General features: G+C 41.2%; 2 protein-coding genes across 7 annotated transcripts in view; one reads left to right on the top strand and one right to left on the bottom strand.

Annotated features, from left to right (window-relative positions):
- ralgps2 (Ral GEF with PH domain and SH3 binding motif 2) overlaps nt 1–23,370 on the bottom strand; it is a 101,767-nt gene that overhangs the window by 3,886 nt on the left and 74,511 nt on the right. For 3 of the 6 annotated variants that reach the window (XM_015032894.1, XM_015032896.1, XM_015032895.1), the window contains exons 10-19: nt 11,706–11,843; nt 10,196–10,286; nt 9,267–9,334; nt 9,036–9,165; nt 8,632–8,783; nt 8,478–8,532; nt 7,802–7,879; nt 4,369–4,474; nt 2,875–2,967; nt 369–474 (exon numbers count right to left, since the gene is read on the bottom strand). In XM_015032894.1, the coding sequence (XP_014888380.1) occupies nt 369–474; nt 2,875–2,967; nt 4,369–4,474; nt 7,802–7,879; nt 8,478–8,532; nt 8,632–8,783; nt 9,036–9,165; nt 9,267–9,334; nt 10,196–10,286; nt 11,706–11,843 (1,017 nt within the window). The remainder of the gene's footprint in view (nt 1–368; nt 475–2,874; nt 2,968–4,368; nt 4,475–7,801; nt 7,880–8,477; nt 8,533–8,631; nt 8,784–9,035; nt 9,166–9,266; nt 9,335–10,195; nt 10,287–11,705; nt 11,844–23,370) is intronic. The other 3 variants (XM_015032897.1, XM_015032898.1, XM_015032899.1) reach the window with 3 other exon arrangements.
- The window catches only part of angptl1a (angiopoietin-like 1a), an 18,684-nt gene continuing 10,615 nt past the window's right edge, over nt 15,302–23,370 (top strand). Inside the window, exon 1 of the mRNA XM_015032900.1 lies at nt 15,302–15,771. The gene's annotated coding sequence lies outside the window, so the exon portion shown is untranslated. The remainder of the gene's footprint in view (nt 15,772–23,370) is intronic.

The raw sequence follows: 23,370 nt of genomic DNA, 5'->3' as shown, positions 1-23,370 counted from the left end.
AAAAGAACATTTATTTTTTTTTTGAATTTTTTAAAAAAATCTTTTTTGCTTTTTAAAATTTTTTTTTTAAAAAAAAAAAAAAAAAAAAAAAAGCAGCCTAATTTTGTTAATTATAATTATTTTTAAAAGGGTAAAACATCCAAAGGGGATGAATACTTTTTACATGCACCTGACAGACTGGGAAAGTTATTTTTTAAAAAGTAATGTAACCATGTTGTAGATTAGTGTGTCTCATTTTGCTTTAAGGGAAGCAAATCCAGAAAGCGGACGACAACACAAGGCACTGTAGGTGAAAACAAACCATCTTCAGCCACAGCTGGCCACAACTGAAACATCAAAGTAGCTCAGGTCGTATTTTTCAGTCTCACCGTGCTCAGAGTCGGTCAGCAAGAAGACGTCAGGATGTTCCGGATCGTCGGCCATCATGGCCATCAGACCCACCACGCACACACTCTTGCTGGATGTGGACTTAAACTGGCAGGAGGACAAATAAAATGGACTCGGTTAGCTTTTGCACAATGTGTCGAAATGTGTTACATGCAGCAGGAGATCAGAAGCCGACACCCTCCATAAAATCACCTCCGGATGAGAATAAAAACATGGAACTACGACTGCATCAGGAAAACAAGAGGAAACTGCATGACTAGTGTTTGCATTCTCTGTAGGTTCTAGTTATTTTAGGGTAAATATCTTAATATTAGGACCAAACACTATGTAATTATCACATTTAACATTATGTGCTTTAAGTGAAAACACTTCTGTTTGTCAAATATGATTTTAAAGGTTTTTAAAGTCATATCAGGTTTTTAAAGGTTCCCCATAGAGAAAATACTAAACAGAAGTTGGATGCATGTAGGAGAATGATTTACCGTACAGATTATTGGGATACACAGTTTGTGAGGACTCCTGCTAAACTATTCAACCATAGCAAATGAGATGCAGGTAGTTTTATTCCCTGTATGCTCTCCGTCATTTCTGTACTTTCCTAAAAATCACTTATTAACAGAGGAAGCCTCTAAAACAGTGGTTCTTAACCTTTTTTGAGGTAACGAACCCACCAGTTTCATATGCGCATTCACTGAACCCTTCTGTAGTGATAAATAAAATATGATTTTTTTTCCCTCCAAATTCAAGACATAGGGTTGGGTGACTGACCCAACTAGTATCTAGTTGGGTCACCCCATGATCACTAAGTCTTCTTAAAAGGTAGAGTCTCTGAGAAAAGTTCTTCAAACTTTTCAGTGTTTTCAGCAAAGTTGAGCTGACTGTCCAGGAACAACCCAAATTTGCCACAGTTTCAACAGGTTGGCCATCGAGAGAAACTGGAACCACTTTCAGGTCTTATTTAGATAATTTAATTAGCTCTACATTCTTAAGAGAATGAAAAATTAATAATAAATAATAAAAACTTTGCGGTATTCTGATTTAGTAATGTAATTATATTAGTTGTGTTACCACCCCCACGCCACTAGAGGCAGTAGCAACCCCGAAAAGATGTGATTGAGGAGCAGATTTAGAAGTCCAGTGATTTTCGTGGGGGTCACGTTCCGAAAATAACCCACGATAAGTGAAATCCGCGAAGTAGTTGCCTTTAGTTTTTACAATTATTATTCAGCATAATTAAATACTCTACATTGAAACCAAAGAACAAAACCTGTTCATCAATCCGGCCTTAATGTGATCTGGAGTCGTGTCATTAAAGCGTCTCCTCCAACCTGCCCAGCGAAATTCACAGCTGTATCTACGGCAGAGCGATGGATCTCGTCAACCGAGCCTCCAGTCGGTTTTGCGCTGATTCTGGCCACAGATTTTTCCAGCAGGAATTAAAAGATTTCAGCTTTCATCAACTGAATGGCCAAGCTGTATTACTTATATTTAAATACCGTAACGTTATTGGCACACAGGGAGAGAAGGATCTCGGAGACTGTTGAGCCAATCAGGACGCAGAGCACAATGCACTGTGGAAAAAAACTGCACAAAAAAATCCGCGAAGCAGCGAGACCACGAAAGGTGAACCGCGTTATAGCGAGGGATCACTGTACACCGAAAGCTACAGAATTTGGTAAAAACTGTGAGCTTTGTTGAAGTAATTAAAGACACAAGTTCAAATCCATACTGAGAGTGGAACTCCTTGGCTCAGCAATGTAACGTGATCCTCTGCAGCAAGTGATGGCAAAGCGTTGGCGCGTCATCACGACTTTACACGTGTCTTTACCTCCGCGGCAGAGGCTCCGCCGAACCCTTGAGACCGACTCATCGAAACCTTGGGGTTCGATCGAATCCAGTTTAAGAACCACTGCTCTAAAAGCTCAAACTGGAGCGGAAGAATTACTGACAAAAGCTTTGCGTGAAGCCACTTTGACACAGCTCCTATCATCTTCTGCGTGCAAACTACGACCGGTCACTTCCCACGAAGCCTCTGGACATCTTGTCCACTCGGCTGTTTCCTTCTCCCACCTCTCGGTTTTACTGAATCTTTCCTTCTTTCAAACTACCGAGCAGAACGATCCGGTGCATCACGCAACATCTTGTTAAACAGCTTAAAAAGGAAGAAAGAAAGAAACAAAGGAAGAAAGAGAGAAAGAAAAAAGGATGTAGCTTTTTGCCTTTGTTTTCTGTTAGCAAGAACAAGCAAAAATGTTTTTCTCTGAGTTCATCGGGTAATTAAGCTGTTTTTAGAGGTGCACAGGTAATGATCATCATGTGTTCACTCCTTATAAAATACACAGGCGCCTTTGGAGCATTCTTCGCACAACTGCAGCTCATATGGAGAACGAGGCTCTGTGCTGTTTGTTGCCCTCGTCTGCCAAAACAACTGAAATGACCTCGAGCAGCGCTCTCAAAAACGCAACTGAAGGACTCGGTACGACTTACATGCTTCCTCTCTGTGGCCTTCAGGGACTTGGCAGGGTAGTAGTAAAGCTGAGTTCCACAAAGCGCCACCCAGTATTTGGTCCAAGATGCCACCTGGACGCACAGACACATATTAAGATGAACCCAACAGTGAATAAGTAGCTTCATTTAAAAAAAAAAATTAAATCAAAAAAATACATATGCTCAGAAATGTACGTAAATGTATGTAAAAAGAAAAGGAACCCAAAAATTATTAGTTGAATGATTAAAAGGAGATTTTTGCAAAATAATTTCATACATTTTCAATGCATGAGAATTTTAAGTACATGTCTTTCTTCCAGATAAAGTTTTAAATAGGAATCATTTCTGTGACTTAAATGTTTCTCGGCTAAAGATCACTGGAGTGAACATGAAACAGTTTTCAGATGAGGATTTCACTTACAAAGGGAGAAACAAAGAAATCCAAACCAACCTGATCCTACGTGCTACTAAACATAATATCTGCCATTTAAATGTGATAACTAATGAGTATGTGAAAATGTAAATTAACAACAGGTGCCATTGCAGTAATATGGAGAACGTTATTCTCCATATTAGCCTTTAACATGGTTGTGGGGAAAGGTTGGCTCGCTCTTCAGCCATATTGAAGAGTTTGCCAGGAAAACAAGATGTCAAAGTTAATCGTTTTATCATAACAAGTCCAGGCTTTAACCAAGCTTCTCGCATAACTTATTTTTGGTACATGGATCGTTGTTCTGCTGGATCAGGTCTACGTGTGCTTAATGTCACAAACTGATAGACTTTCTCCTGTAAGATCTTCTGCTAAACAGGAGAATGTACAACTTCACTGATTATTGATTACCACTCGTCCAAGAGCAGAAGTAGAAAACAGTCCCTGAAATCTGCTACCAACACCACGATTCTCTGAGTAATTTTGTAATCTGGTCAATCACTGAAGCCATATAAATTACTCTGTTTATTCTCTGCTCTTAAATTTATTTGTGCTGCTTTAGATATCTTTTCCTACTTTGTTTTGTCAGATTAGTCCTGTTCAAGTAATTTTTTCCCCCCAGCAGGCCTGCCAATAATCAGGCCTGGATATCGCAGGTGGAACTGGAGCAAAAAAATTAAATAAAAAATAAAATAAAAAAAGTTATGGAGGTTTATATATTTTCCAATAGTGCCAGGCTGATTTAGACAGATTTATCCCTTTACAGTCATAATCTGATGCTTTTTGCTTTTACTCAGGTTATCTCCGTCATGCATTAAAATCTGTTTGATGATCTGATACATTTAAGTGTAACAGACATGCAAAACCAGAAAAACACCTGATCTAATTTCATAGTGTTGCACAGGGAGCAGAGGTATTCAGCAGATCATATTCTTTCTGCACCCGTTCTACACATCTAGCTTTTACTACCCAGGTGTTTCTGTATCAAGTTTTTAAATATAAAGAGCACATGGATGCACACTGCATGCTCCTGATTTAAATGACCGTATAGAGCATGTTCTCACGGTTGGTTTCTTGCCCTCTTTGAGCACGGTCTTCCGCTTCAGCACCCCTTGGACGGTGACGGCTCCGGGGTAAAGGTGAACGGCAAGTTCCTCCGACTCAGCCGAGCTGCAACAGAACAGAGACAGACATCACACGCTGTATAACCAGAGTCCCATGCATCGCCATGCAGAACAACGAACCAGAATAAAACCGGAGAGAGACCAGCAGTAAAAGCAGAAACAATCTGCACAGCTACCTCTAATCCAGTCTCTACGGAACTGTAACGTTTTTATGGAACATTTTTCTGTCCGCCTTTGACAGAACTGATATTTCACAGATGTAAATCTTAACGCTACCGTTTGCGGAGGCAGGAAAAGACGTGGGTAAGGTGGTGTGCAGGTTGTGTCTGTCTGGAGGATCAGAGCAGGAAACTCAGTGAAGAAGGCTGACAGATATAGAGAACCACGTCCAGAACCACGAGCTTAAATATTCACCCTACAAGAGAAATATATGGAAGCAGAAAGCAGCTGTGGCCACTTTATAACATTATTGTTACTGTAACGAGTTTTGTTATGTCATATTGACAGATTCTAAGCACACGATGGAAAAACATTCGATGAGGTTCGTCTTTAATTCAGTTTAATTCGTTAACCCTTGTTTGCTCTCCAGAGCTTTCCAGGGTTCCTACAGCTTATGTCATAGCTTCCAGGGTTCCCAGTCCTTTATTATTCATTGTAAAACAAAACTGTGAAGTTCACTGTGAATTTTTGGACAGATCCATACAGACAGAGCGCGAGCTAGCTAGCAAGGTAGCTAGATGACTAGCTAGCTAGACAGACGGTCAGATCCATCTATCTTGCTAGCTATCTATCTAGTTAGCTAGCTAGATTCCAGATTTTTTTCATATTTTCCCAGACAGAGTAAGAAACCAGCCTCTCTGTGGCAACACCTGCAGATAGCTGTGACGGTGCATTTAAGGACTAATCGTTAACTACATAACTCATAACAAACTTGCTTTAAAAACGTTATTTTCTTATTGCCAACAGACAACTTCAAGGTAGTCCAGCTAAAAATGTCCAAAATTTAACAATGTGAGGTTTGATTACTTTGGAATATCATCACAGGACAGCATACTGATGTGGTCAAATTATTGAATTTTGTGCATCCATATTTTTAAATCTTAAACATAAGTTTTAAGCATAATTGGATTTCTGTAATTCTCAGGATTAATTTGTATAGACAGATGTGTGTTTTTGATTGCTGAATTGGAGATTTCAGTCAAAGCTTTGACAGCCAGAGGAATTCTGCTATAAATTTTAAAGCTGTCTGCAGTGAAGTTTGTTCTATCATTTGATAGTTTTCGCTTTTTGAGCAAGACCGCAGTGAAGTTTTCTGACGGCAACACGAGATGAATCTTTTATAGCCAATTTAGTACGAATGATGTAGTTTAGTGGTGGTAATTAAATGCCCCGTCACGGCTAGTCTGTATTTGTAGCCACATAACGCTCTGCGGAAGAGCAAACATGTCGACACCAAATCACTGAGATGAACAGAAGGGAAGGATCAATGTTTTATCGTTTTTTTTTTGGACTAATAAACATTCATCTCCAGTCAAACATCTTACCATAAAAAAATTAATTTTCTTTCAACATGGAAAATATGTTATTTTCCATTAATGAGATTTCAAGAAAAGCACATAAAAAATAACAGCAGTGACGGCCGGTTTCTGCTTCCGTAGGAATGTCTTCACTGATTCTCTTCGTTTCTCCATCAGCAATCAGGATCTACTTTGTGTCCATTAACATGAGTGCAGCATGTCTGCAGGGATTCATTATGGCTCCAAGCTGTACAATACTAGGAAGATCAGAACTGATGCACAAGATGTTTTTCTCCCCCCTTCAAAAGCTTTAAAGTAATTTATTACCAGATAATTTAAACATAATTCTTCAACCTAGAAGTGGGCGATGTGACAGAAATATTAATGCCATCAATTTCCCGCAAATTCACTATCATGGTTTTCTCTCAATTTTCCAAGAACCCCCCCCCGCCCCCCAAATATTTAAAAGAGCTTACAGGTGAAAGAACATTTAAAAAAAAAAAAAAAAAAAAGATTTTCATCCAATTTGTGCAATTTTGTCAACTTCTATCAACCACGACTCAAACTGAAAAAGCAGTCAGCCTCAGGCTGCAGAGCCAAACTCAAAGCCTGCAGTTTAATCAAAAAGGTAAACAACACCACTGAGGTAAATCTCATTCCAACTGTTTAAAGCCGGTTTTATGAATCCAAAGCCGAAAGCTGCTTTAAGTTGCAATGAACAGATTTGCCTCACACAGGGTCCAACACTGTGCTGTAAAAAAAAAAAAAAAAGAAGTATTCAACCCTTGACAGATTTATTTAGTTTTTGCTTTTTTGTCAAACTGAAATGTTTCAATCAAACAGATGTTAATATCAGACAAAAATGACAAAACGCAGTTTTCAAATTATGATTTAAGTTATTAAGGAGGCAAAGAAAAAAAAACAGTGGAGAGAATAGCAAAAACAACATCTCTGATGTCAGTTTTATATATATATATATATATATATATATATATATATATATATATATATATATATATAAAATAAATAAATATTAAATAAATATAAAAAAACATTTCCAGCTCTGCCACTGGACAGAGTTGTTGAAAATTTTTTATTTTTCAACAAAATCAAAAACCTTCTGTGATAATTGATCAACAATACGATAAATGCCCACCTGCTAGTAAGATATGATTATATTGTATTTACTTTGACATTAAAACTGGTTTGACGTCACTAAAAGAAGGAAAATCTGAAAAATCTGTAAGAAAGAAAATATTTTTCACAGTATAAAATCAAACGTTTACTGCCATTTATTTCCAAGTTGTTGTCAATATAAAGGGAGAAAAAGATTCATTAGATCACATCTGCAAATTGTATCATATTCTATGTTTTACAGCAGTTTTCTTGTTAATTTCTCTGCTGCTGTAATCAGGCCAGATTTGGCAGATAAAATGTTTTGATAACTTTATCACATCGCCCACTTCTACTTTAAGCTGCAGCTCTAGTCATCCTGTCTGTTCAAAGCTATCGGAGGCCCACGCCTCCATTTTAACCCCCCAACCATGTGTGTGTGAGTGACAGACATGCAAGAAAATCGAAGAAAAGCCGCAGTTGGAATACAGAACAGCAGCAGCAGAAAGACAGGAACCTGCAGTCCCATAGAGAGCCTCTTCTCTGTGTCCCACCAACACGCGGACAGCACTATCACCCCAAACCCCCAGATTACGCCCCGACTCTACACCGGCTAAAAACCAGCACGCAGCAGCCTGGCAGCAAATGAAGCGTGCAGGAAACAAAAAACAAACAAAAAAACTAAAAGGCTGAGAGAGCTTTTTGGATCAGATGGAAGTTGGTTCTGGTCGAGGTGGGTGTACCTGCTGGGCCTCAGGACTCCTCTGTACGGGATGCGGGCCACACGGGTCACTGGGCCCAGAGAGTGATAGAACCGAGTCCTGTTCAGAAATTGGATAAGATAGGACAGGATAGGATATGGGGCACGGGTCACTGTTAATCTGTGTGTGGGTTTTATTTTATTTATTTATTTTTTTCCCGTTCAAACTGCAACAGGTTAGCTCTGAATGAGGAGCGGTCAGTTAGTTATAGGACTTAAAGATGGATGTGAGGTACTTTCAAAACAAAAGAAAAACAATGGTGCTTTGGGAAAAAGAGGTTAGGATGATTCTTCAGGCTTGTGGATTTAAAAAAAAAAAAATTATTATTCCTGATCAGGTCAGTGTGGCTCCGTACGCTTCACACGCACGCGGACACACACACAGGGGCATTAGTAAAAGGATTTATCGAAGCACAGAAATGCATTTTTAGGCTGCCGGAGGAGCAGTAGCGTCTGCATATCGTCGCTCGGTTTTGAGAGCAGGAGTAGCGGGGTGAGGCGTGACGGCCTGAAAGCAAACGCTGGGAAGATTTATTGCAGTTTATTTGCACAGGCTTTCTTTAAAAAATAAAAAATAAATAAAAAACAGACATGTGATCACAACGATGAAAGTGTTTTTTATGATCTGCACGGTAACCTGCAGAAATGGGATGCATTACCTCTCAAAAGCTGGCCAAGACATCTCTTCACTGAGCTCGGAGCCCTCACTGCTCCCTGTACCAGGGACAGAAACCATAAGGTGAATGTCACCGTGATGCAACCTGGCTACCGCTATGGCTTTTCTCATCGACGTTGCGGAGGCTTCTGTCTCACCGAGCGAAATGCCACTGGACAGAGTTGAGCTCTCTGCCTGTCCCCTGCTGGGACTGTGGCTCTCCAACACACTGTCATCCAGCAGATGACGGGAGCCAGCGTTGGGAAATGTGGCGCTTTTAAACTCTACTGTGTTCATCTTATGGATAAAACTGAGGAGACACAACACAGCAGAGAGGAGGGACATAAAGGGAGCTGCCAGCACTGCTGTAGGATAGAAGGAGAAAAAAAAAACCCCAAAAAAACCTTCGCTTCTCGCTTTCTAGCTGACTTAAAGCCATGATTGAGGGGGGAAGCATGGGGGGGGGGGGGGGAAATTAATAAATAAATGAATGAATAACATAAATATGTGAATGAATAAATGGATGAAAGAATCGATGAGTGACGACAAAAGTCAGACTGACTTGTAACCCAGGCTGTGGCACTTCCTGTGTCCGTAGGGCAGCAGGTTCCTGGGGGACGGAGGAGTGGCGGGGACGTCGGCCGCTACGGACCCCTTACGACCGCAGAGAGGGGAGGACGACGCTTCCTGACCTGTTAGAAAAAACAAACAAAAAAAAAACAAAAAAAAAAAAAACACACAAAAAAATAGACAATTACAAAAGCAGAAGAGAGATCCAAAAACTCTGACTTACCAACCAGATCCTCTTTGGAGGCGTTGGCTCGAGGGGTGCTGGTGCCTGGCTCGATCTTCTGAGACAACCTGGGCGGAAACCGTGAAATTAGTCGCTTCCTTTAAGTTAAAAGTGAGGCGAGTAGTGATTGTCATTGCAACAACAGAGAGCAAGAAACCAAATCAGATTAGCACTGTGAAGTATTTCGGTGCCTCAGTGGAAGAAAGTTGCTTCAGTTAAATAACCAGCATAACAATTAAAATGTGCATAAAAACTTTTTCGGGGGAGAAAAGCATGATACTGCCACCACCGTGTCTGAGATGGTGCTCTGGGCTGTTCGTGGCAACTCCTTTTCAAATACGACTTTCAATGAATATGTCGCATACAAGCGTAGTAGAATGTGTTTAGGAGTATTTTCACTGCAAAACTGTTCTTGATTCTACATGAACGGTTCCTTGAAACGGCATAAATGTAAAGATATTAGAAGCTGCATTTTAATGATGAGGCAGAAAACGACAAATATCAGTTCATTAGAACTTTTTCATTCCTCTTTACATATTACAGTTACCAACATGTGATGTGCGGCTTGCTTAAAAATACAAGCAGCTCTTATGGAGACGTGAAAACCCCTGAGATGTCCCTCTGAGAAGAACTTTACTAATTCAGTGTTTTTTTGTTTTTTTTTCTTATCTTTACTGACTATGCAAATATATTTGGGGTCTTTATTGTCACAGTCCAGTTGTTTTAAACTGTTAAATGTTTGTAGCTGTGACTAAATTTAGGTCAATAATTCATTTTTTGACTCATGGAGATTTCCACACATGATGCACACATGACATCGCTATATCTCAACAAATCTTTTAGAAAGTTGCAGTTTTAATTACATATTTTTTTGGTGCTTAATAAGTGAGTGACTGAGCCCTTTAACACATTCATCATCTGTTTCTTACTTGTAATTTTCATCCTCCACAAACTTCTGCAGCTCCTCGATGTACCTGACGGAGTTCAAATACTTCTGGATGTGAGGCAACACTGGGATATCTGAGAGAGGAGACGCATTCATGCGCCAGAGCAGAAACATGAGTGAATTAATTCAATTTACAACAAAGCAATCAGAAAAACGTCAAAATCCACACACTCACCCAAAAAGCTACAATTTCCAGACTACTTCCTCTTTTAATCCAAAAATACTGATTTAAAACAATGATTTATTCTTCTTTTCTTCTTTATTTCTCATAGAGGAATAGCTCAAAAGTTGTACTATGCCAGTGTTTGTTTTAATATTGACGCTATTCATCCTATGGGACTTTGTGGAATAAAAAACTGGCTGAAATATAAGCGATACCGGCACAGTCTTCCCTCTTGGGGAACAGGAAATGAAGCAAAGAGGCTGCGATTCTTGTTCCTCATCTTTTTACCCCATTCTTTATTTTTTTTTAATCCTTGGTGTTTTGAATTTTCAAATAAAAAATGCATAATGTCCACTTTAATAGACAAAAAGGTGTTTTAATTTTCTCTAAATCATATTAATTTAAAACTGCCAATAGCTGTTAAATGACATGAGATATCTATGTGTTTTTATCTATAGTCATGTATTAGAAAATACGAGCAAAATATTCCTCAGTTGATCCGACAGCTGGATATTCTGGCTCATCACTGGGCGTCCAGTAGGGGGCAGCAAACAGGGCGGCTCGTGTCTAATCAAGTAGCTTACACTCCCAGTATACCCAGTTGGGCTGCAGAAGGATTGAACATTTAATGTCCGTAGGTACTTACATTTAAAGAGAATTTTGAAAGTATTCAACTTTGGAGGCTTTCCATGAGAATTAATTTATTTAAAGACACTGGATCATATTAAAACATTTGTGTTTTGTCCTTGGTTAATAAGTTCAACATCAGTATCTGTTGTTACTATTGTTGTTTTTAGTCTTTATTACAGCGTCCGAGTGTCTTGAAAAGCACCTTATAAATAAAATGTTTGATTATTATTATTATATGTAAAAAATATGAATCTTATAAAATCTGCAAAATTTAATTAATGCATGTAGTTCATGAACCAAAATGTGTGTTTAGAACAAGTGTTGAACTCTGAGCTGCAGTTATAGTGAATGCATTTGTGGCCTAAATATCTCCGCAGTCAGCAGTGCGATACGAGCGTCTCGTTTAGGAAAAGCATCTAATATTCAAGGGTAAATACAGAAAATCCTGCTTGCAAGATTTGTCAGAATCTTGAAGAAAATTCAAGATTCTTGTGAAACAGATCTTCCCTGAGCACAAGCTGCCACAATAAATCCTCTTAAATTCCAAGTTTATCGCCGTTTATTTCCAAACAAATCCGTTCTAATTCCTGTGAATTCCAGTTAATCTTCTTTTGAACGCTTAAAACTTTTTGAACATGGCTGAAATATTGCCACGAGCATCGATGAAAACTACTTCTGCGATCTTGTGAGCGCGTCTCACCATAGGTGCAGGATCTCTGCAGGTCCGATATGATTCGGAAGATGTTGTTCATCAGGTTGGACCTCTGCTCGTTCTCCAATATGCTGCCTGTGGACGGGTAGGCCGAGTCGATGTAGGTCAGGTCGGACAGGTACATCCCTGGAAGGAGGAGGAGGAAGAAGAAGAAGAGATGTTTTATTGGGAGATCAACGGTGAACACGCCTGGGTACGGCCCGACGGGACGACGTAACACAACATCTCTAGGTCCACTCATTCAGGTGCGTTTGGTGTAAAACCAGCAGGCGTCTTCACACTATTTGAGTCGACATGTGTTGGATGACCACAAACAAAACAGGCTTTTTGAACAAGCGTCACTCCAGTATAAGCAGACGATGACAGATCTTGTTTTTTTGGCAGTCACTTAGAGCACAAGTTAAAGGTTTATCGCATAAATGATAACTTTAGGGGACAAACACAGGAGCCACTTCCCGCCGCGCTGGGAGACCTGTGAACAATGAGCACATTTCAGGAGCAGTCTGATGGGGTCGTTTTTCTTACTCTCTTGTCTTGCTCAATGGCTCTTTCACACGCCAGGCCAGAGATTGAACGCAGATGTGCAAAGTTCATCACTTAGCAGATGAGAGAAGAAAACCTTCAGCTGCTTATCCTCCCCGAGAACAGAGCTGCTCTCAGATGCTTGGACAAGCTAATGGCCGAAGTCCAGGACCAGAAACCAAAACAAAGATGTGCACAAGTGTTAAGTGGAAGAAAAAAAAAGTTTCCTTGTGCATCAGATTTTTCTATTCACACCTTTAATTTTGTAAGAGGAATAGCCGCAAGAACATCATAAGGAGTCCGTGTGTAAAAGTTGCAACAACCTAGGCTTGGACAACAAGGCTGAAAATCGCGACGTCAGCGTTTATTACCGAGATAATTATTGATTTTTTTTTTAAATATCTGAAATACCTCATATCTAGTTTCACTCCACGCCGTTGTTTTTATTTTTAAGCAGTTATGAGGCACGATGGCGAAACCTTAAACTGCCTCTGCGCCTCTTACTCAACAGGTTGTTGCCAGGCAACTAAAGAGCGAGCGAGTTAGCTGATGCTACCAACCTTAATCAGGTTTCTGTGAGAGTTTAGAGCGGCTAAAGTCTGTCCTCTGCCTGCATGCCCCAGAATGCCGAGCGGCTTTGCATCAGTGGAATTATTGAACATTTTATCAGACGTATCATCTATTGACATTGATCGGTCGTCTATCGCAACAAATATTGTTATTGGAAACAATTTCAGCAGGACAACAAACCTGAAGACGCATCCAGAGCTACAGGGGAACAAAACATTCATACGTCACAATGGCCCAGTCAAAGACCAGGACGAAATGCAATTGAGAACATTTGACAAAACCTACTGATGTTCACAGACACTGCCGATGCAGTCCGAGATTGAGGTGGTTTATGAAGAAGAATGAGTCAAAATGTACACACATGGGAGCTAAATACAAACGCATGCTTCACTTTATAGATTTCTATTTGTAAACCATTTTGTGAAGCATAAACCGTGAATGAAATGATGATGATGTACTTAGTCTGTGTTGGTCTGTGACATAAAATCCCCCTCCAAAAATAAATCAAAGATTTTAAGCTACAGAGGTGTGAATACTTTTACAACACGTTCATGTTCATCGGTCAAAGCTGAAAGCAGAACAGAACCGTGTTAAATAAACTCGGATAAAGAAAAGGGAGGGAAAGTGAGAATCAGTTTACAGGAATTTGGAGGCTCAAGCCGGGAATGTGAGAGACGGACAGGGGAGGAGGGAAAGGATCCCGGAGGCTTAGCTGCTATAGCTGCTTTCTGTGAGCAGCAGCTGGCTGGAACAGCAGCACAGCGTACACTCGTGTTCAGGGAACCTGTGGTTAGGATGGTTGTTATGCGCGTTCACATGCGCCGAAGCCAAGAGGATCAATAAAGGTCAGAGAAGTGAGGCGGTTAAGCACAAACTCCTTCCCCCCTCCGTCCTCCTCTGTGTGTCTGAGTTTGCCGTTTAAAAGAGGATAAATCCACTATTCCTTTTCCTAGGAACATGACAGAGGTGATAAAAACAAAACAAGCTGTCAACAAGTCTCAGGCAACACCTGGAGCGAGCGTTCTGCCGGCACAGCGCCACAAATCAGTTTTATCTGGCCGCTTGCGTCCAGCTGTTCTCGACAGGAAGGCGCCCGAAGACGACCCCGGCGGCATAACAAGCAGGCCCTGTGGTTGCTACAGAAGACGGCTACGAAACAAGAGGACGACACGCTCGGGGGTCGTACACTTGTAAAAGTGTAAATGCAATTTCAAGGTACGTTTTCAAACTTTTCCAGCACCACGTTTTGGATGAAAAGAAAGACTATTTCAATTCATTATTTACACCATGGATGTGGGCGTTCTGGAGGATGGATGGGTGGGTGGATGACAATATGCTGCTGATTAAATATAATCGGAGTTTTCCAAAATGGATTTGAAACATTACGGCCTATAATAGGCCAAATTATATTAACTACATTGCTGTCATTCAAATGCAAAAAACATTAAACTTGTTTTCTACAGGCTTGAACTAAAAATGCATTTGACTTCATTTTCCTTATGTACCTTTCTTTAAATTTTTCATTCCCTCTACTTCGTACTGTTGTCAAGTTTTCCTTCACTTCTGAGAGGAGCGAAGTGCACAGTAGCCATCTTCGCATATGTAAAGCCTTGTATGCTTTTCATTGTCAACATGAACGTAAATAAAAAAAGAAACTTAATTCTGAAGGCGTGACAGATTTCATTTTGGCTTAATGTCTTGTGATGGTATTCAACAGCAGGAACAAGTTAAAATAAAATATAATTTTATGTTTTGAAATGTTGGGACCTGATTGGTCCAAGAACAACACACTGATTTAAAGAAAATTCAATAATGCTGTTTAATATATAAAATACAATCCACACACATAAGACACCATTGAGCCATTGCAAATGATAAGCATTCATTACATTGAAACAAAGCAAACAAATTTTGCTAGAGTGACTTTACTACTAAAAATATGTTTAAAAATAATAAAAAGCAAGCAAAAATAAAATGAAATCTAAAAAAACAAATGTTAAATGTCCTGGCATTTCATAAATAGAAATAATTTTGAATTTTGTAACTGAAAACAAAAAAAAAAAAAAAAGACCGTGAGAAAAAGTCTCTTTTTATTAGGTGTATGAAAATATCTGGTTTCATCTGAAAGTAATGTTTTCCAAATTTAGGCTTGTTATCAAACGCCAGATTGCACTTTATTACCAAACTGTACATTTTGAATATCAATCACTTTCAAGGACTTGAAGCAGAAACTAATAACTTTCTAAAACTTCCAGAACACCTCATTGAAATTCCAGCCTTTTCCAGGGATTTCAGGCACCTGTACGAATCCCGCATCCAAGACCAAACGTGACTCGTTCCTGCTGCTCAAAACTCGGCCAACAGCCTGACAGGCCTGCAGTGTTTTAATCATTTCAAGTCACTTGCATAACAAGAGAAGCCCGACTGACATTGCTAAAGAAGCAAAGTTTAATGAAGCACCTCTTTGATTCTGCTTTATGGGTTTCTTTTCCTCAGTGACATCAGAGGGAGGCCGAACAACTCGTAAAAAAAAATAAACCGAGGAAGGGAGAGAGAGAGAGAGAGAGAAAGAGAGAGAGAGAAAACACAAGCAAACCCCTCACAGCCCTCCCTCTCCGACATCCCCCCCTCATCCTTTGTGAAAAGCTCAAGGCATCAGCGGTTGGAGCTCAGTCCGATGAAGAGGCTGGCTTTTGAACCATGCCCCCAGCCTGAGCCCCGGGACAGCCGAAGCTTTGAGGAAGCAAGGCCTGCGCTAAAAGGCTGGCGGCTTGCTGCTAACGCACGGGACGGAAGGGGCGAGTGAGGGGGGGGGAGCGGCTCAAACCACAAGGACAAAGACACGAAAAAAAAAAAAAGATGATTCCTGAGCAGCGCAACTCAATGAAACCTCAACACGACAGGCAGGCTAAACTATAACCGGAGAAAACCAGCACCGACCCCACGACTGGTGTCAAAGCAGGTAAAAGTTGCAGAAGTTTGTTGTGGGAATTGAGTGTGAATGAGTGTGTGTATGCGTGTGTGTGTATGTGTGCAGAGGTCTTGTGACTGGAGGCTGCAGCTGCAGACAGATATTTAGCAGTACTGCTTCTCCTTTCCACTAGAGTCTGTAGTATTCTGTAAGCAAAGATGTGCAACACTGAGGATACTGGAGGAGATTTCAAAAAAAGTTAAAAACCCTTTTATGGATAAGTCTGGAAAGAAAGGGAGGGAACGGCAAGAGCAATGCATTCCAGAAACTCTCGCAAATGATGCTGATATGATCAGATGGAAAGATCAGATCACTTGCAGCAGGGATTGTTTTTCGTTATGGTTTTTGGAAGGTTGTAATGCAGCAGAGGTCTGACTCTAAGAGAGGATAGTTTGCATAGTGAAGGTCCCGTCCAGTCAGACATACAGATACGTACTGCAGCTTCCAAAATCTGGCACATCGGAAGCACAAGGACACAGCAATTCACACCCCATGGATGAAAGACACTTCAATCGCAAACTCTGGCTTCTCAGAAAAAGCTTTGAAGACCAACTACATCAATCTGGTGTTTCCACATCTTACAAATGTGGAAACACATTTGTGGAAACACTCACTCGCAAGGGTGAATCTTCAAATGTTCCCACCGACTTCCTGCTGCGATGGTTGGAGACATCATCTGCGAGCCCCAGACCCGACGACAAGCGACGCACGGTGGCCAGCAGGAAGAGGCCCGAGAAAATATTTCATAAGCTTCCTTGGTTTTCCTTCGCAGCAATAAATCCCAATATCAGTAACTCCAATAACTCGGGCTGAAGCAGAGAAGAAAAAGATAAAGAGGAGGTCGTAGGCATGGCCAGGACATTCCGTGCTGAAGCGCCAGAGAGCTTGGCCCCGGCGTTCATCGGGACCTTGAGGAGGAAGGAGGCAGCGTGGCTTTCAACGGGTCATTAGTATCCAACCAAACATCAACTATTGTCTTAACCTTCCACCTCTGCTTGATGTCGCTTCTGTGTAACGCTTTGGAAACTTCCCCTATAAACGGCAGTCAGGTAGGATGTTCTGTTGTAGTGCAACGCCTGACCGATGGCTCATCCAGTCTGCAACAGCCAGCTGTGGTCTTTGGACGACAGGCATGCAGGTAATCGTATTTCACTGCTGACGCTGAGCCTGCACGCTCCCACAGGAGGCAGAAAGCAATAGTATGCGTTGAATGCAGCCACAGATTGGACTGAAACCACTAATCCTGGCCCGCTGACCACATGAGGTCAGATCCAGCCGCAGACCACCGCTCTGGACTCCTTATAGCGCCTGAAGCTAACAGACTCCAAACAAGAGGAGCTACTAAAACTATTTCATTTTTTATGTATTTATTTATTTATTTATTTATTTATTTATTTTTTAAGGTTGCAGCGCAAACTCTGCAGCCGCATGACGAAGCTCACTCTGAATCCCCCTTAATGAGGTTCTGGACACAGCCGAACAGACGGGTCACAACAGGGAGCGGGAGGTCAGCCAGGGGGTTGTCGGGGTAAACACAGGAGGCACGTAACTCAGCCGAGGGGCTGGGCAGGGGGGAGCACAGAGCTTAGACTGCAAATTTACGAGCTCCTCCGTGCTGATCCAGCTAATAGGAGGCATGTGTGGCGCAAGAGGCGCAAGGGTGAGGTGCGACTCAGAGGAGAAATGAATACCGGCCGAGAGACAGCGAGTCATCTCCCGAAACAAAAAGTTTAAGAGCCAAAACGGAACGCCGTATGCTCTCTCTTCCCGGCTCTCCGCTCTCTCCTGACTCCCCTCCAGATCTTTTTGGAGGCTGAAATATTTGGTCAAATCCAAGCATCCTCAAAGCAGTTCAAGAGGCAAGCCACCCGTCACCCCAGGCAACACAATACACACGAGACAAGGGCTTGGGAGGGAAAACGAGGCAAAAAAATAAAAATAAAAAATTGTTGGGATTTGGTAGATGAGAATAGATTAAGTGTTATTGTAGTGGAGAGATTTTATACTGTAATGGAAGAGAAATGTCAGAGGTACCAAAAACCCAGTTGGTTTTTAGCAGAATCAGCCCATACATGCGACAAGTGAGATGAACTTGTAAAAATTTCTATTTTTTTCCCAACCATGTTGCGCTTTTGTGGAAATCGTAGGAAGAGGACAGAGTTAGCCGTTTCCAGTAACTAGGAAGCAAATTTAAAAAAAACTATTTTCTCCTGAAGCGTGCCAGCTGCTACAAAACAGCTTCCTGGTAATTTCGCAGTTTTGCCATTTCACGCTTGGAAAAACCCAACAGCTTGGTGCGTTTTCTGTCCAAAAGGTTATTCTGCTGCAGGGCGTAACGTCGTTCCCGCCCAGGAAACACTTCGTAGAACAGGCGAAGGAATGAACTGACCTCAAGCTGACTTTGGTAAAAATTACGGAAACTGAACGACAAACGTATTGATCTTTTTCTTTTTTTTTTTTTTTTTTTTAGTACGTTTGAACTTTTAACATCAATCCTCAGTATATTAAGAGTAAGAAGAGTGAAATGTCTGCCTTGTATTGGGGTTACACACAGGGACCGCCGCTCATAGTTAGCCAAGCTAACAATGCTAATTGTGTTACTCACTGATACAAAATGCTAAAAGACTGTACATTTGAAGAAAAATTATTGCTGCAAACAGACAACTTAAGAGAGATCTAAACTGCATTTAAAAAAAATATATATCAAAGTCAAAACTTCACAAAGCCCAAGTATTAGAGGTCGGTCACAGATCTCTGTGGCTTAGAGTCCTAGAAGGAGAGAAAAAGTCGGCCTTATGTGAACCTCGGCCACCAGAATCCCATAAAGCTCCCCGCAAAACATATTTTTTCCCGTGGCTGTGAATGCTGTGCATGACGAGAAAGAGGGGGACCCCCGCTTCCCACAAAGGCCAATTGATTGGAGGGTGTGTGAAGTGTTTGAGTGGGTGGGTAAAGGAGAGGAAGGGTGGGTCTACACGCCAAATCCCACATAGAGACCTCTGACCCCAACATCAGCCCACATGTTTAGCATCTCTCTACACAAGAAGCAAAACAGATGAGCCCACCCCGTGGGGGGCCGGAGGGGCTTTTTTTTTTTTTTTTCCCTTTACTCTTCACTTATACGGCGTAGAGAGGGATGAGGTCTCTTTGCCTAGAAAGCAAAACAAGCTTCTTTGAAGGAGACAAACGGTTGGAAAAACATTTAGGAAAAAAAAAAAAAATCTAACAAAAAAGAAAACATTAAGATGTATTGAGAGGCAGGATTTAATCTCTGGGAAGCTTTGCGGTTTTGTTTCAGCTTCCCTTTTATGAGTTTTCCTTCTTTTTATTATTCCTCAGCGTGCGGTGGTGTTGTTGTTGATTTCCACCCATTAATTGTTTTTCTAATGTCAGTTGTTTTTTAAGGCATCGCCTACTCATGCCGAGCGGGTTCCTCTTTGAAGCTTCGAACCGATTTGACCTTTCGGAGTCGAACGCGCTTCCTCTTGTGGAACCATTACCAAGCCTTTTGGCGAGAACATAAAACGTTGCGTGACTAATAATGTTGTTAATGCGTCTCTGTGAGCAGAAACGCTGCCTAGTGACATCATGCAATGGATGTTTGACTGGAAGGAAGTTTGCATCCTGCTGTGCAGACACACAAAAGTTGACTCGTATCCACGTTGGTTACCTTAAAGCCAAGTCGTTGTGGATTACAGTCTTCTCCTTTTGCTCTTGCAGACAAGATCTCTTCTTTTATTGCTTTTTTCCGAGAAACAATGAATCTTTCAGGATTGTTGTTTGTTTTGTTTTTTTTCTTGTTTCTGGCTTCACTGTAAGAAAGTCTGAGGACCAGATAGGGGGCAGCGTGGAAGCACCGGATTTTGACTCTACTATAAAAATCCAAATATATTGTTATACAAGTTTATGGTTCCCTCCAGCAGCAGTCAGTCAGGCTGCAGACTGGTAAATCTTTGCAGGAGATCTCAACACCAGGAGCCCAAAGTCTAACGCAATGCAGATATGACTTTGGCAGACAAAACGCCTGCGTGTTTCACACTTGGTTGATAAGAGTAAAATACCAAGTTCAAGAGTTTCAAGAGTTTCCAACACAATCCACCGACAGTGACATTTATTTTTCAGTCTTATGTACAGAATATTTTTCATCACTACACATTTAGGACAGTTGGAGCCAACTAGCTAAAACATCTTTTATACTTTTTTTTTATGCCTACATTAATTTCTGTCAGTTTAGGGGTAATGCAGCACTGCCCCTTCCCTACCTGTTGCTGAGCACTGCAGAACAACTGGCTGAAATAAGGCTTCAACATGTATCTTTTGTCACAGAGAAAGACTCATTTGATTGTTTGGAAATATTTCCACTCACAAGAGAATGGAAACAACAATTGACAATATATGGACGACATGACTGTAAAGCATCGGAGTTCAGGCTAGTTCACCACTAAACTAAAAACTCTGGCTTAATGTGCCGCTCTCTACATAACTGCAAAAAGGTATATTTTGTGCAGCACAGTTAACTACTACAACAAAATTCAAAATCATAACAGAAAAATAGTAGATATTACATTATTTTGGCTGCAGCAGAAAACACTTCAGCTTATTCCCTTTAAAGAAAATAATTTTTGTCCAAATACTTTGAAATTGATCCATTTTGTCCTAATATCACACCTCGAGAATCTCATATCAGTTATATTTAAACAGCTGCATTAGGAAAATGCTTCAATGTTTTCATGCCATCAGCATCTCCACCATCTGGCCAATGCTCTAAAAACTTTGTGGAGGCACACATGAAAATCGAGTCCAAAAGTTCACAGTCAACACCGACTTTGCCTCCAACCAGACACCTGCAGTGAGTCAGATTTCCACACAAACAGTTTGAATTGCACGTATATTAATCAATTTGTTCGGGGAAAAACTGAAATGTCGGTTGTTACAGGCTTTATGCCAATAAATACAGTGTAACCTGAGGCAGTAGGAGTGCCGCATGGCTGTCTTTGCGAGGTACATCTACCATTCGTATAGCAAGTTAAACAAAAATTCAGAGCCGATTTTCCTGTCTGGAAGGTACGCAGGCAGCCAGTTTACTAAATGACTAATTTCCTCTTGTTCAGAACATGCAGGAAACAATTTAATATCGCTCTCCGACTTGAGGATCCATGAGCAAAATCAGCTGCCACACAGGCTCAAGATGGATGAAATATTGTTTGTCTTGAAGGGGGAAAAAATGCAAACCGAGATAAATGGAGTGGGGCGAAAGCGTTCTGGAAAAGTTAGTTATCTCAACATCACCTCATTTCTGTGACGAAAGAGTGAAGATAAAGAGGGAAGTCTGTTTTTGTTTGCGTGCAGCAGTCTGGAGGCCCCAAACTCTCAACACTGACGGGTTTAAACAGCAAATCAACGAGGATATAATGAGCAGAAACGACCAATCAAAGCAGATATCGGATAATACGTTTTATTTGCTTTAAACAAAGAAAAGAAAGGAACATTGTTCAACTGGAACCAATTCCCAGCTGAAAGAGCGTGTTTGGTATAGGAAGTAGGTTCAATCCTTCACCTTATTATTGACGTAAACATCAAGAGACCTAAAGCAAAGAGAAAAGCATGGAGATAAAAAGCGAGTGAGGAGGAATTAAAGAGATAACCAAACACATTTCATCATAATTAGGAGTTAGTATGGAGTGAAGACATCGTGGAGCAACAGCGAAGATGTTCACAGATGTTGCCAAAACACAAGCCAGGCCAAGTGAACTGCAAATCCTTTTTTCCAGACGTTATTTCACTGCTTGCACAATGATATTACGACAATAAATAAAATGCGTCGGCAAAAGCTGAGCCAACAAGACAAAGAATAATTCATATTAGCTTCAGGGGAAAAAGAATGTTTAAAGTTTATATGGATCCTTAAATGAATAGCAGGGCTTGTATTCCATATGTATTTCAATATAGATGAACAAGAATGTGATCGGAGAAAGGAAATGGAGAGAGCCGCAAGTGAAACAAAGAGAAAAGAGAAGGCTACAGCTGATATGATAAAGTAAATAGGATTTCTCTGAAGTTATGCTGATGGCAACTGGCCAGGCGGGATAAAGAGCCATAAGTTACTTTCTGATCACTGCTTAGCTTTTCTTCCATTATCAGCATCCTGAGCTTTCTCTTTAAATGCTCATGATGTGTTTCTGCCTCGCACCAAAGAACCCAAAGCTCTGTGCCGTGCAGCAAAATCATTTCTTCAAGATCTGAGTAAAAACGTCAGAATAAACCTGGCCACAAAGAACGGCTGCAGTACAATAACAGCACCCTGCAAAAGTATTCATACTTTTGTCATGTTACGTCCAGATTTTAATGCATTTTCATAGATTTTATATGATATGCCCACAAAAAGTAGCGCATAATTATGATGTAGAAAAAAATATTTGTTTTCAGCTACTCAAAAATAGTAATTTGTAGAACTACCTTTCATGCATAAAATGCCAACAAAAATTTGTGGCTGAACCATGACTTTTTTTTTTTTTGAGAAAAAACATTTGTTTTAAGCAAATATTGCAGACTCTATACCTTCATGTGACCCCTCAGCCTATCTTGGAATGTCTTTGATATGTTGTGGTTTCATGAAAGATGTGAGGCCCTTCAAAGCATCCTCTTTGACGGGAGGAATTCAGACTCAAAAACATAAAAAATAAAATAAAAAAATGAGGAGTAGCTGTGTCCGGCTCACAGATGAACTCCAACTCTGACCGTCTCGTTCATGCCCACCTAGGCGTCTTGCGAGCAGAGACTTTATAAAGCAAAGAAAAGACACACAGGAGAAGAGATGCTGCTGGTAAAGTCATTAGCAGCTCTTACTGAAGTCAGCTGGGATACAGTACCTGGTTCTGCTGTCAGACACAGTCTGCTGTAAAAAAAAAAAAAAAAAAATGTAGAAAACCCCAACCATGAAAAATTAATAACGTCTCCGAATAGTCATGCAAACACACAAACACACACACGGAGTATTCAATCACGTAGGCCGCCGTGCGAGCTTATTGCCTTGAAGCGTGCACGCACGCAAACGAGCTGCAGCACTGGCTGCGCTCTGGTCTCTCCCTTCAACATTGTTCCAAGTGACATAACGGCCAGAATTCCTGAGGAACCACAATGGCGTCATACGAGAGACACACGGGGCCTGGGCTTTTCGGGGCGGAGGCGCGGGTCAGCGATGTGGCACCGCTGGGAGGGCCAAACGGAGTCAGTCTTACACGGCTCGAGGAGATGAATGCAGGCGTAGCGGGTCTGGTTGGGTTGTGTTTTTTTTGCTGTGTTTGTATAGTAAACAGAACAAGAATCGATGGGGGAGGAGAATGAAGGATGAAGGTGCAGAGAGCTACACCTCAAAGATAAAAGAGGACTTGCTTTGTTTCACACCCCTGGGGTGACAGGCTGCCACAGTGTGAGCGTCTCCTCAAATCTTTCAAGTAAAACACAAATACCGCCTGCTGCCCGGCATCCCCATCGGCATATTTAACCCATCTCACGGGAAGCTGCACAGGAATTTAGGGTCGGGGGGGGGGGGGGGGGGGGTGTGGGGGGGGTGGGGGGGTGGGGGGGGTG

Source organism: Poecilia latipinna, unplaced genomic scaffold, assembly GCF_001443285.1.
Source record: "Poecilia latipinna isolate Pla-1442-1.1 unplaced genomic scaffold, P_latipinna-1.0 Scaffold253, whole genome shotgun sequence".
Taxonomy (NCBI): Eukaryota; Metazoa; Chordata; class Actinopteri; order Cyprinodontiformes; family Poeciliidae; genus Poecilia; species Poecilia latipinna.
The sequence above is the reverse complement of the archived record's forward strand: the minus strand, read 5'-3'. Positions and strand labels throughout refer to the sequence as shown.